Source organism: Aquarana catesbeiana, linkage group LG01 (assembly GCF_042186555.1).
Source record: "Aquarana catesbeiana isolate 2022-GZ linkage group LG01, ASM4218655v1, whole genome shotgun sequence".
Lineage (NCBI taxonomy): Eukaryota > Metazoa > Chordata > Amphibia > Anura > Ranidae > Aquarana > Aquarana catesbeiana.
This window is the reverse complement of record NC_133324.1, coordinates 556,806,258-556,820,228: the sequence shown is the minus strand read 5'-3', so window position 1 is coordinate 556,820,228 and position 13,971 is coordinate 556,806,258. Positions and strand designations below refer to the sequence as shown.

The window sequence follows — 13,971 nt, the reverse complement described above, 5'->3', positions numbered from 1 at the left end:
TACATATACAGTTTACCCTGGAAGAATTTATGATGTGTTGGGCATTTTTCAGAGAATATGAATGATAACACAAAAACTCTCTTCTTTCACTCATGGTTAGTGTTTGGCTGAAAACATTTATTATCAATCAACTGTGTTTACTCGTTTAAATCATAATGACAACAGAAGCTAGCCAAAAGACCCTGATCAAAAGTTTACATACTCCAGTTCTTAATACCGTTTATTGCCCCCTTTAACATCAATGACAGCTTGAAGTCTTTTGTGGTATTTTTTGGACGAGGCTCTTTATCTTCTCAGATGGTAAAGCTGCCCATTCCTCTTGGCAAAAAGCCTCCAGTTCCTGTAAATTCTTGGGCTGTCTTGCATGAACTGCACATTTGTGATCTCCCCAGAGTGGCTCAATGATATTGAGGTCAGGAGATTGAGATGGCCACTCCAGAACCTTCACTTTATTCTGCTGTAGCCAATGACAGGTTGACTGTAGCCAATGACAGGCCTTGTGTTTTGGATCATTGTCATGTTGGAATGTCCAAGTACGTCCCATGCGCAGATTCCTGGCTGATGAATGCAAATGTTCCTCCAGTATTTTTTGATAACATACTGCATTCATCTTGCCATCAATTTTGAACACATTTACTGTGCCGTTGTAGCTCACACATCCCCAAAACATCAGCGATCCACCTCTGTGTTTCACAGTAGGAATGGTGTACCTTTCATCATAGACCTTGTTGACTCCTCTCCAAATGTAGCGTTTATGTTTGTGGCAAAAAAGCTCAATTTTGGTCTCATCACTCCAAATGACTTTGCACCAGAAGGTTTGAGGCTTGTCTCTGTGCTGTTTGACGTATTATAAATGGGATACATTTGCGTAGTAATGGCTTTCTGCTGGCGACTCGACCATGCAGCCCATCTTTTTTCAAGTGCCCCCTTATTGTGCATCTTGAAACAGCCCCACCACATGTTTTCAGAGAGTCCTGTATTTCATCTGAAGTTATTTGTGGGTTTTTCTTTGCATCCCGAACAATTTTCCCGGCAGTTGTGGCTGAAATTTTAGTAGGTCTACCTGACCGTGGTTTGGTTTCAACAGAACCCCTCATTTTCCACTTCTTGATTAGAGTTTGAACACTGCTGATTGGCATTCTCAATTCTTTGGATATCTTTTTATATCCCTTTCCTGTTTTATACAGTTCAACTACCTTTTCCCGCAGATCCTTTGACAATTCTTTTGCTTTCCCTATGACTCAGAATCTAGAAACGTCAGTGCAGCGCTGGATGAAAGATGCAAGGGTCTGTCAGAAGTCCAGAAACTCATTGACCTTTTATACACTAATTACAAGCAAACAGATCACAGGTGAGGATGGTTACCTTTAAATATCCATTCAAACCCCTTTGTGTCAACTTGTGTGCATGTTATCAGGCCAAAATCATCAGGGTATGTAAACTTTTGATCAGGGTGATTTTGGTAGTTTGTGTTGTCATTATGATTTAAAAAGAGTAAACACAATTGATTGATATTAAATGGCTTCAGCCAAACACTAACCATGCATGAAAAAATGTTTTTTGTGTGATTTATATTCTCTGAAAAATGGCCAAGAAATCATAAATTTTGCCAGGGTATGTAAACTTATGAGCACAACTGTATTTCTCATCATAGTACATCAATAAATACAAAGAATATAAATGTTTGAGTCATTACTTTAAATGTGATCAGGATATACAGATATTGAGAACACCTACCATGTCCTACCCCAACAACCGTATCTGTAAATTTATATCTCTATGTCCATGTTACAGAATGCTGGACACTTGCGTGACGGTGTGGTCACATCTCTATGCATTTCACGTTTAACTTCCTCAGGAGAAAGGCAAGCTGGTCTTGTTCGAATATAGCCTAAAATGATCAGTGCAGTTCAAGAAGAAAAAGGGAAGAGAGGCAGCCCAGCTTAGTATCTCCACAACAAAGGGGAGGAAATGCTGAAGGAACCAGGAACCCAATAGTTCACATAAATAATGATCATTTATAGCAGAAGTCAGGACAACCACCCAAGGCTAAAAAGTAATCCTTCGGCTCTAAAGGAGGGATATATGAGTTCTGCAGTATTATGAAGCTTATGCTATCACAGACCTCCCCTTGTATTTACACAGATCAAGCAAGCTTTTATTACATATGCTTTAGGATTACCAGTCTGCATGGTGCTGGGGACCTCTGCTATAAACAATCATTATTTGTATAAACTCTTGGGTCTCCAGCTCCTTCAGCATTTCCTCCCCTTTGCTGTAGAGTGGGGGAAAATATGGTAAGACAATAAAGAAAGTGAAGGACTGGTTTGAGTACTGACACCAAGAAAATAAAACTTGTAGATCAGCTAGAAAAGTTCTAAAACCTTTTTGCCATATTTTGTGTTGAACTTTTTTTAGCCTGTTGCAGCAAATAAATAGTAAGTGTTCACTGAAATTCTATTTAAAGTAATATTAGCTGCTTTTCTGAAAAAAAAAAAAAAAAAAATCAGCAAAGGATGACTTCATCAAGGTGTCCCAACATTTGCATAGGAACATAGGTCACATAAAGATTTTATGCAAGTGATTATTTAGTGCATAAGTATGTATAGTAAAATGTAAAAAATATTCAGCGCAGACTGCAAGCAGGAGACAATCACAATATAATGCCAGCACACACTAAAGGTAAATTCAACGACACCTCTCATAAACATAAATATCAAGACAGTGCTGCGCAATTAATAAATGTCCATAAATAGTTGATGTGTGTTAAAAATAAAATAGAACTGTGAAGGCAAGACCAGTGGCACACACATAAGAAGACAAGGATCTTTGATCCAGTGACTGTGATCCCTCCACCACACATGGATGGCCTCTCACCTTAACGATTCGACCTGAAACAGGTCACAAAGCAGCAATCACATAGCAGGTAAGGCAGTCCTAGCAGTGGAATCCACGGGTCCAGTGCTCATCAAAGTCAGTGGGTATCAGAGACAGATGACCGTGGGTGACCCCCCTGCGGGGGTTAGGAAGGCATGACGTCACCCGCAGTCATCTGTCTCTGATACGATCACGCGCTGTTTCGCCGCCACTCGAATCTGAGTGCGGCTGCATGTAAGTGATATTATCTTCGGTTTTAATGCAATAAACTTTTATACAGAGAGCACTAGATTTGTCATTATCTCGTTGCATATTTGGCACTTTCATACCCACTGACTTTGATCCGTGGATTCCACTGCTAGGACTGCCTTACCTGCTATGTGATTGCTGCTTTGTGACCTGTTTCAGGTCGAATCGTTAAGGTGAGAGGCCATCCATGTGTGGTGGAGGGATCACAGTCACTGGATCAGAGACCCTTGTCTTCTTATGTGTGTGCCACTGGTCTTGCCTTCACAGTTCTATTTTATTTTTAACACACATCAACTATTTATAGATATTTATTAATTGTCTGTCTTGATATTTATAAGTATGTATAGTACAAAGGTATGCAAAGAGTAACTTAAGTATAAATTATACTATGAACAGAACATACAAATGTTCAATAATAATTCCTTATATTAAAAATCACATGCCAGTATCTGGGTCAATGATGGGAGGCTGGGCTTTCCTTTATATTTCCCGATATTTCCTTTAAACCATACACAGTACACTGCAAAGTTTTAGGCAGGTGTGAAAAAATGCTGAAAATTAGGAATTGTTTCAGAAATAGAAGTGTTTTGGTATTACCACCTTTTCTTTCAAAACAGCATCAATTCTTCTAGGCACACCTATAGTTTTTGAAGGAACTTGGCAGGTAGGTTGTCCTAAACATCTTGTAGAACTAACCACAGATCTTCTGGGGATATAGGCTGGCTCAAATCCTTCTGTCTCTTCATGTAACCCCAGACAGCCTCGATGAGACTCGATGGTATTGTTGGGAAAAAATATATATGTATGCAGTATAAATCAACAATCCTCAAAGAGATTATACAATCTCTGAGCAAGGCTCAATTAATATGTCTCAAATGATAAAATATACTGTTTCATAGTATATGGTGAATATGAGCCAGCTGATGGTGACCTGACTGTGGATTAAATTCATTATAGAAACATAGGAAGCAGGCTATTAGTCTGGTACAAATCAGCCAGACTGAGATCAAAGTTATATTTTCTCTGCGTTTATGTCAAAATCATATGTTGTATGTACTATGCACTCCAACTGGTGAAATAAATGGTTGGCACTTAGTTATATGTCTTCCAGGTGGCTTCCAAAGTGTCCTCAGCTACAGAAGAAATTCCAATTTGAAAAATGACTTTCCCATGCATTTATATGAAACAATATGAAACAGTGCATATGTGTATTGCTCAGATGGTGAAAGGGTCAAAGTAAGGAGGTTCTATGTTGGTACTCCATGAAGTCCCAATGAAGTCTCGTGAAGTCTTGTTTAAAAAAAAAAAAAAATCATGTTATACTTACTGTACCTCCCCTGTGCAGTTGGTTTTGCACAGAGCAGCCTGAATCCTCCTCTTCTCGGGTCCCTCTTTGCTGCTCTTGGCCCCTCCCTCCTATCAAGTGCCCTCACAGTCAGCAGCTTCCTATGGGGGCACTGGAGCCAAGTCACAGCTCCATGTGTCCATTTAGACACGGAGCCCAGACCTGGTCCCACCCCCTCTCTCCCCTGATTTGCTGACTGACTTTGACAGCTGCGGGAGCCAATGGTGCCGCTGCTGTGTCTCAGCCAATCAGGTGCAGTGTCCTGAATAGTTTAGGCATTCTTGGACATAGCTGGAGAGAGATGGGGCTCAGGTAAGTATTAGGGGGTGCTGGGGGTGGCTGCTACACACAAAAGGTTTTTTATCTTAATGCACAGAATTCCTAAATGTATATTTTTCTTAAACGCAAGCAGTTTGACTACCTGAATTTTACTTTGTATTCACCTTTTGCAGTTCCTGTATAGCAGAGCTCAGACTGTAGGAGGTTGAAGCAGCCAAAGAACCAATCAGTTGTGCTGTAGTGCAAGAAGTATGGTTATAGGAGGAGAGAGAAGAGTAACAGAGAGATTAGTTTCTTCATCTGCTGCTTCTCCTTTCATTGTCCATTGTGTTTCAGAGCTGTGTAAAACGCAAAACTTGTTGAATAGAAATTACAATCTTTCTGTGGCTAAGGCAGGCCATATATTATACGATTTTTTATTTTTTTTTGCTCAACCAGTGGGTTGAACGATAAAAAAAAATGCCGATTCCCCCATATAATCGCTCCCGGGGACTTATTGTATTCTGACAGTGGGAGAGTTCCCTGCAATCAATGATCAGTACTGCTGGCTATAGCCCATAGATGGATCGAAATTCAACCAGTCCCTGTTGAGGCGGCTGAATTTTCGATCCATCTATGACCAGCTTAAAACAGATCTCTTATATGTATTTCACATGTGCATTTAGCTATTTGCCTAGAGTTCAGCTTTGGAGAACTTTATGACAGTGTGTATACATTCTGGGTAACTAAAATGTATTTCAAAAGTAATTCCTACATATTCAAAACAATTGGAAGTTGATAAGTTGACTGGCTGACTGTTTTGGGGACAACCTTTTAGCAAGTCTTTAAATAAGTCTGTTATTATATGCAGCAATCATCTTGTCACAATTTGGTACCTTTCTTTCTAGCTGTTATACTAGCAGAATGAGATTTATAAAATTCTGCAAGTATTATGCCCTGTACACACGATAGGATTTTCTGACAACAAACTCCATGTTTTTTTCTGACAGATGTTGGCTCAAACTTGTCTTGCATACACACGTTCACACAAATCTTGTCGGAAATTCTGAACTTCAAGAACGTGGTGACGTACAACACGTACGACAAGCAGAGAAAAATGAAGTTCAATAGCCAGTGCGGCTCTTCTGCTTGATTCCCAGCATGCGTGGAACTTTGTGCGTCGGAATTGTGTACACACGATCGGAATTTACAACGGATTTTGTTGTCGGAAAATTTGAGAACGAGCTCTCAAATTTTGTGTGATGGAACTTACGATGGAAAATGTCCGATGGAGCCTACACACGGTCGGAATTTCCCACAACAAGCTCCTATAGAACATTTTCTGTCAGAAAATCCTATTGTGTGTACGGGGCATAACAATTCAATTAGAAGAGATGGTCGGCTATACATTTTATTGCACCACATGCCCATATCAAATATCAAAATAGAAAAGAACCAAAACTGGTACTTTTCAGGTGCCAACTAGAAAATAAGGTACAGAACATGGTATCCATGATTGGCTGCTGCAGCAAAACAGATAAAAGTATATCACATTGATGCAGTGATGCAGATGTTTAAACTGGCTTTGCAAAGGCATTTTGTGAACTATTAGGACAGACCTTTCTCTACCAGGTAGTGTTAGGATGAGGTAAGAATGCATGGGGGATCTCTTTGGTGGTTGGTTTTTAATGACAGATCTATCTTTTTTTCAAATGGTGGAAGGGCATAAAGTGTTTAAACATTTTTTGTAATGATCAAAAATATATTTTGTAAATATATATAACATAGTTTGTAGTGCTGTTTTATTTCCCCCTCATGCTTTCAGCCTTTTTGATTTGATTAATGGTTCAGTTTATGGGGTATGCACCACTCCAGGATTATATCCTATTGGGATTGGTGTAGAACAAGTTTAATATTTTAAATAAAATTGAATGTGGCAGCTGTGAGTTTTTTTGCATGTATTATATTCAAAACTTCACTAAAAATGTCTATGCTCTTTCTAATGTAAAAAAATATTAATTTGGTTCCATGTACTGATTGGAACTCAGTAAAAGAAGATTTAAAATGGACCTTTCCAACTTTAAAAATCTGTTTTAATAAATAAATTCACTGTAACAGTAAATGTTACATTCACTGCTTCATACATATGTCCATACATATTCTGTTATTGTAAACAGTTCCTCTCTGTCAATCAGATGATTGTGCCTATGTGTGAAAGGTGTTTTAAAAGAAATTGTAAATTCTGTATATAAACGTGTTCTATTTTTTATGCATTGCCTATGTATTGCACACTGCACTCATTGTGCACACAGCACTCATAATGTTTTGATTTTGTATTTGCATTCTTCAGTCCTGATTAGAAATTAGCCTGCCTATGTTACGCCTCTTGTTAAAAGTACAATTGTAATATTAATGTGATAACTACATAATCATGTGTATAAAAAAAAAAAAAAAAAGTCAAATGCGCTGAATAAACAGAACAGTTATGTGGAAAGATGCTGAGTGCATTTTTTCATTTCTGTTCCCTACTGCAGTACTTATTACATTTGGAACCACTAATCAATATGAGGCTAGGAGTTGCCTAGCTATAAAATTTCCAGAACAGTGTAGTCAGAAAGCATGATGCCAGGCTGCTGTAATTAGGATGGAGCATTTCCTCAGACTCCTCTCCCACAATGAACACTCAGGCAGACTGTACGTTGTAACACATTACAGAGAAGGGGTCCATTCACACTGAATAGACAGCTGCCAGAGAGTAAACCCCAGCGGTTCTGTCCATTCTGACTGTGGTAGGGGGCGGTGTGGTGAGCAATTCAGCACATCAGGCAGCTACTTTTTTTTGTTACACTGAACTTTATTTGAAGTGTACAGAAGCAACGCTTCATTTATGTTACTGTACGATGTGCTGCACTGCTGCACAGTTACATGTGATTTTGTACAGCGCTATAAAATGGAGCATGCTTGCTGCAGCACAGCTCTGAGCTGTATTGCAATGTGAACAGGACATACAGAAAACAATTGTTTTCTGTGTGTCCTAGTGGTGACCAGTGTTTTACAGTGCAGTAAAACACTGGTCACGGCACATAGTGGGAATTTGCCTTTAGATATACCAGCAGGGAGTTTTTTTTTTTGTACACACAGAATCACATTCCAGGAAATGCTATACATGATGCATGAACAAAGATGCAATTGACCTTCTCGGAAAAAGGGAATATGAAAACATAGTTAGAAGGGAATACTGTGATCACTTTGAGGCTCAGACTTTGAAGTGTTTAAACTGGAATAGAGGTATCAGTTTGGAAGTGTGAACCATGAAGGCTAATATTCTCTTGAGTGGAATGAGAGAGCAGCATTGAGGCTAACTGCTTTGTACTCTGGGATTGCCTTGAGTCATACATATTAGTCTTGTGTTGCATGTGTTTTTGTAAGTACTGTGATTTCCTACCACAATCCAAAAAGTCATATGTAGTGCTCCCCCCGGAGGTGCCACTGGATTGTTTTGGTTCCTTTGTCTTGCCCAGAACTGTCCTGAACTCAGACACATCTTGTGAAAAGAATACTGGCAGCCAAGATGCCTCTCACCACTGGAGTCTATCCTCAGTGGGCAGCGAAAGGTCTTCCACTTCTTTAACCCACTGTCTAGCAGTGCCAGGCAGTTCCCTCCATGATGAATTAGACGCAGCTGCAGCTTTTCACATAGCCAGGATCAGTAGAAGTCTGGGGCACCATATAACATACCATATAACAAGCAACTCATTCTCTATTAAGACACAGATTACAGCTTCAGATTCCTGGTCTCACCTGCACAGAACTGCAGCAAGCGATACAGTTGTTCCCAGCATGAGATCTCAGCAGCCAAGTGCCAAGACAGGCAGTACAGCATTGCACAAGACTTGATGGCCACAGCAGTCTCTAGGCAGTGCAGTACAGTTCCCTGCTCACCTCCATGTGGCCCTAGGGTTCTCTCAACAGCAGACAGTCTCTCCCAGCAGCAATTTTGCTGTGGATTGCTGAAAAAATATATCTGGAAGATTTTCTCAAGTGTGGTGTATATATATATATATATATATATATATATATATATATATATATATATATATCCGTTAAACTTTAAACAAAAAGGCTTTTATTTTCAGCAAGCAAATCAAAATAAGGCTTCCAGCAGCACATAAGCACAAAATAAAGTCCGCTTATCTTCAGCACAAAGTAAAAAGGCACATACAATTCATGGATTGGTCTTTGTCCCAAGGGTTTAACAGTCCTTGTTGGATCTCTTTTAGCAGCCTCCAGCAGACTAACAACTCTTCAAGACAGGTGTATTCACCAACTCCTCACCACCACACCTAGCACTACTTCCTGTCTTTTAAGAGCTGTTTCCTGGAGGCTCTTAACCCTGTGTGTGCTGGAACCCCTGTAGTCACGGGTGGAGGCTCTTTCCCACCCGAATATCACTTCAGAGCTTCCGAAATTCCAGGTCACAAATATCTCTCTATTAACACAGAGAGAACTGAGAGTCAGTCCTCTCCTGACTAAGGCTCCCGGGAATTCCACATCCATCCTCTGTGACCCCCTGAATAATACCACACTTCCCTTAAAAGGTACCATAACCCAAATATCGGTGCTAGATAGCACCCGTCCAGGACCCAACCTTGGCGTCCTGTACAGTATATATACACATATACATACATACATACACACACACACACACCCCAATTGGCTATAACTTTACCACCACTGACAGACAAAGTGAAATTAATTGATTATCTTGTTACAATGGCACCTGTAAGTGGGTGGGATGTATTAGGCAGTAAGTGAATAAGTTGTCCCTGAAATTGATGTGTTAAAATCTGAAAAAATTGACAAGCATAAGGAATTGAGGGATTTTGACAAAAGGCCAAATTGTAATAGCTAGATGACTGGGTCAGATCAACTCCAAAACTGTAAAAAGTGTGGCCTGCATTTGTATTCAGTCCCCCCCCCCCCGAACCAATGTTCTGCTGAAAGGTGAACCTCCGCCCCAGTCTCAAGTGTTTTTGCAGACTCAAACAGGTTTTCTTCTAAGATTGCCCTGTATTTGGCTTCATTCATCTACCCATCAACTCTTACCAGCTTCCCTGCTGAAGAAAAGCATCCCCACAACATGATGCTGCCACCACCATGTTTCACAATGGGGACGGTGTGTTTAGGGTGATGAGCAGTGTTAGTTTTCCGCCACACATAGCGTTTTGCTTTTAGGCCAAAAAGTTTAAATTTTGACTCATCTGAGCACCTTCTTCCACATGTTTGCAGGGTCCCCCACATAGCTTCTCGCAATTTGCAAACGGGACTTCTTATGGCTTTCTTTCAACAATGGCTTTTTTTTGGCACTCACATAATGGCCAGATTTGTGGAGTGCACAACTAATGGTTGTCCTGTGGACAGATTCTCCCCATTTATCACCACCCTCTGGACTCGCCCCCGTAGCCAGTTTTCAATCCATGTTCTCACCCTTTGGTCCATGCTGACGGACCTTAGTTTGTACAGTAAACGTTTATGGGGAACTGTATCGAATGCCTTTGCAAAATCAAGATACACCACGACTTCAGTTCCCAGGGAACTTGGCCCTTTTTTAAATATTGGTGTTACATTGGCTTTTCTCCAATCAGCTGGTACCATTCCAATTAATAGACTGTTTGTAAAAATTAGGGACAATGGTCTGGCAATCACTTGACTGAGTTCCTTAAGGACCCTTGGTTGTAAGCCATCTGGTCCCAGTGATTTATTAATGTTAAGTTTCTCAAGTCTATTTGTAATTGCCTACCCTGTCAGTTTAGGTGGACGGCCATGTCTTGGTAGGTTTGCAGTTGTGCCATACTCTTTCCATTTTTGGATGATGGATTGAACAGTGCTCCGTGAGATGTTAAAAGCTCGGGATATTTTTTTATAACCTAACCCTGCTTTAAACATCTCCACAACTTTATCCCTGACCTGTCTGGTGTGTTCCTTGGCCTTCATAATACTAAGGTTCTCTAATAAACCTCTGAGGGCTTCACAGAAAAGCAGTATTTATACTGAGATGAAATTACACACAAGTGTACTAATTAGGTGATTTCTGAAGGCAATTGGTTCCACTAGATTTTAGTTAGGGGTATCAAATTAAAAGGGGGCTGAAAACAAATGCATGCCACACTTTTCAGACATTTATTTGTAAAAATATTTTGAAGCCATTTATCATTTTCCTTCCATGTCACAATTATGTGCCACTTTGTGTTGGTCAATCACAAAATTCCAATAATAAACATTTATGTTTTTGGCTGTAACATGAAAAAATGTGGAACATTTCAAGGGGTATGAATACTTTTTCAAGGCACTGTATAGAATAAATATATATAAATGATAATATGACATGACTTTGCAATAAATATAAGATTTCACATGCTAAGCTGGTTACATAAACAGGTTCATTTATCTTGGCCTAAAGCAATCTGTTTTAGTGCACAACATTCTTGATGAGTGCACAACACCTTAAGCCAGGAATCCACATAAATAAATTGGAAGCAAAGCACCCATTAGGTATATTTTTTATCAGAAATAGAAAACAAATGTTTAAAAAGCAGTTACACAGGGGACATATCTATTCTAGCTGTGTAATTATTCAGGATCATAAAGCTACAGTTTATAGTAATTCGAAAAATGTACATACTGTATCTTTTGCATCCATTCATTTTTTAACAAATAATCTACTACAGTAATACAGTTATATTTATGATGGAGATACACATTAGATGCAGCGAGGTTGGATTTCTTTAGGGGTGTATATTACACCAACAGTTTCCTCTAGTGAGAGATTGCTGTGACATTCACTCTAGGGATGTGCAATTACACACCCACCAAGAGGATAGAAGCAACAGCAAAGAAAGGAAGCTATTTGGCTTAATTCAGTGCTATAACAATAGCACAAAAAGCAGTATGCATCATCCACCTTTTCCAACAGCCAATGTTTTTGTCTTCGGCTGCACCTGCTAATTACTTTAAACAATGTCACATACCGATGACCGTCATGTTAATCGCAATCTTAAAATGAAATGTCCCAGATGTCATGATAAAATCAGCAGATGTTGGGCCGTGGAAGCATCATATACGCAGGATGCAGTAACATGGATGCTGGGTGACATCTTCGTAGGCAAATATAGGCATATATATTACATCCAATTTATTGACTGTCTCACACACACACACAGCTTGGATTTGAGGGTACTTACTTCATTGGAGCTTTTGTGCTTGAAGGTGAACTGACACTGCTGGCTGCAGGAGGTGATGTCTCCCAGCTGGGCATCAAAGAGATCCCCTGCACTGACTGCAGACACAATGACAAGCAGCAATAAAAGAAGGCTGTAGTCACAGCGACAATGTTCTGGGGCTCCCATCCTGCAGGGATCCAGGGATAGATGGCACAGCCTGTGAAATACAGTGAGAAGCAACTGCTTTGCAATGTCAGTGCTATTCTGACGTCATGTGTTTAGGGCAAAGGACTCTGGGAGAGGGAAGGAGGGGAATGCTGAGTGCAGCGACAGCAAGGATGGCTGGTGCACTCTGCTACTGATGCAGACTGCTATTTCTTTTACATCCTATAGCAGTGCATATGAACCTAAATTGCTTAAAGGGCACAATCAGCACAATTAGTAGTTTATATTAGTTATAGCTGTGAGCTCTACGCTTTTCTTTTTTATATGTGTTTTCTCAGTCCTACTTTGCATCTTTTGGGACATGGGACTGGAGCTGCAGCTGCATTGTGTTTCATTACAGGCTTTGGCAGGCTCCCTGATTTTTTTCTATGTTGTAATGTGCCGCCAGACTGCAGAGGCTTAGTCATTTTGTTTTTCTTGCTTAATATTTTTATTGGTATTTTTAGATTTGAAGTTTAACAGCATACAATATAAACATAACTAGTCCCATACTTCATAAGGTTAACGTTTGACTCCACTTTTCGTTAGAAAAAATCTCGCAAGTAAAAAAAACAATATTATAGTATATATGTTTGCTAGACAAGCCATATTGTAAATGAATGTTATTAAAAATTGCCTTTCCTTTGCAATCTGCAGCCGCTTTAATTTTCTGTAAAATTCAATGCAAAATGGCAATCTGGAGTTGTTCCATACATCAACCTTAGAGATATAATTTCCTGCTTGTGTAATTGGCTGATTGCTTTTCCCAGAAGTCTGCACTAAGATGTAGTTTTTGGTGAGATGGTCCTAAAGTGTTAATCACTTCTAAAGGAATGCAGACCCTGCCACTCTCCTAATTAGAACACTGCAAGTGCATCAGCTGAAAAATAATGAAAATGTCACTCCATTCAGATTCATTACCCAAAAGACATAGAAGAACAACAATTTTTCTTCATAGCAGAAACAGGTAGGAATCTGCGGCAAAGTTTGCTAAAATCCCTGTACTGTACATAGATCACCTAGAGGAGATTGTTTTTTCTCAACAAAAGTGGAGATGCACTTTAAACATCACAAACGTTATAGCCTCAGTATAATGCCATTGCAGAATGTCACAGAGCGTAGTTTGATGGGCAAATGAACATCATGGGAACAGAACCAGGTTGTTAAAGAACATGAGTTTTGCGAGAAAAATTGATAGGAAGAGGGGGGAACCTAATGGGGAGGTGTTAGAAAAGAGTGAGCTTCCCAAAGCTTCGTTAATATGCTTTACACCGTTAGTTTATGTTAAATTAGGAGATTATAAGTCTATTAGGCAATGGTCGGAAAGAAGTAAATGGAACCCAAACCTTTTTTAGTTTTGGTTTCAGTTTTTATTTGAAATGTCCAATGAAGTCTGGGTGATGAGTAGGGATGGGCCGAACAGATCCCTTTTCGGTTTGCACCAGAACTTCCGAACACCGCGAAAGTTTGGATCCGAATAACGAACCCCATTAAAAGTCAATGGGAACCGAACGTCAAAAATCAAAAGTGCCCATTTTGAAGGCTTATATGCAAGTAATTGGGCATACAATGGTTATAGGGGGCCGGGTCCTGCCCTGGGGGGACATGTATCAATAAAAAAAGTTTGTGAAAAATGTCATTTTTAAATGAGCAGTAATTTTTTTATTTTTAAAGTGAAAGCCTAAAAATGAAAAATTACTTCCAATATATCCATTATAGTGCCTGGGGTATCCCCTTAGTCTACCTGTAAAGTAGCAGATCTGTACCATGTCTAGAATCTGCTGCAGCAATAATTGCATTTATAAAGCCCAAAAAAAT

General features: G+C 39.6%; 1 protein-coding gene across 1 annotated transcript in view; it reads right to left on the bottom strand.

Moving 5' to 3' along the window:
• The window catches only part of TMEM59L (transmembrane protein 59 like), a 147,505-nt gene extending 135,239 nt beyond the window's left edge, over positions 1-12,266 (bottom strand). The window contains exon 1 of the mRNA XM_073596036.1: positions 11,971-12,266. Within this exon, the coding sequence (XP_073452137.1) occupies positions 11,971-12,135 (165 nt within the window). The 5' untranslated portion in view covers positions 12,136-12,266. The remainder of the gene's footprint in view (positions 1-11,970) is intronic.
• Positions 12,267-13,971: the final 1,705 nt, after the last annotated feature.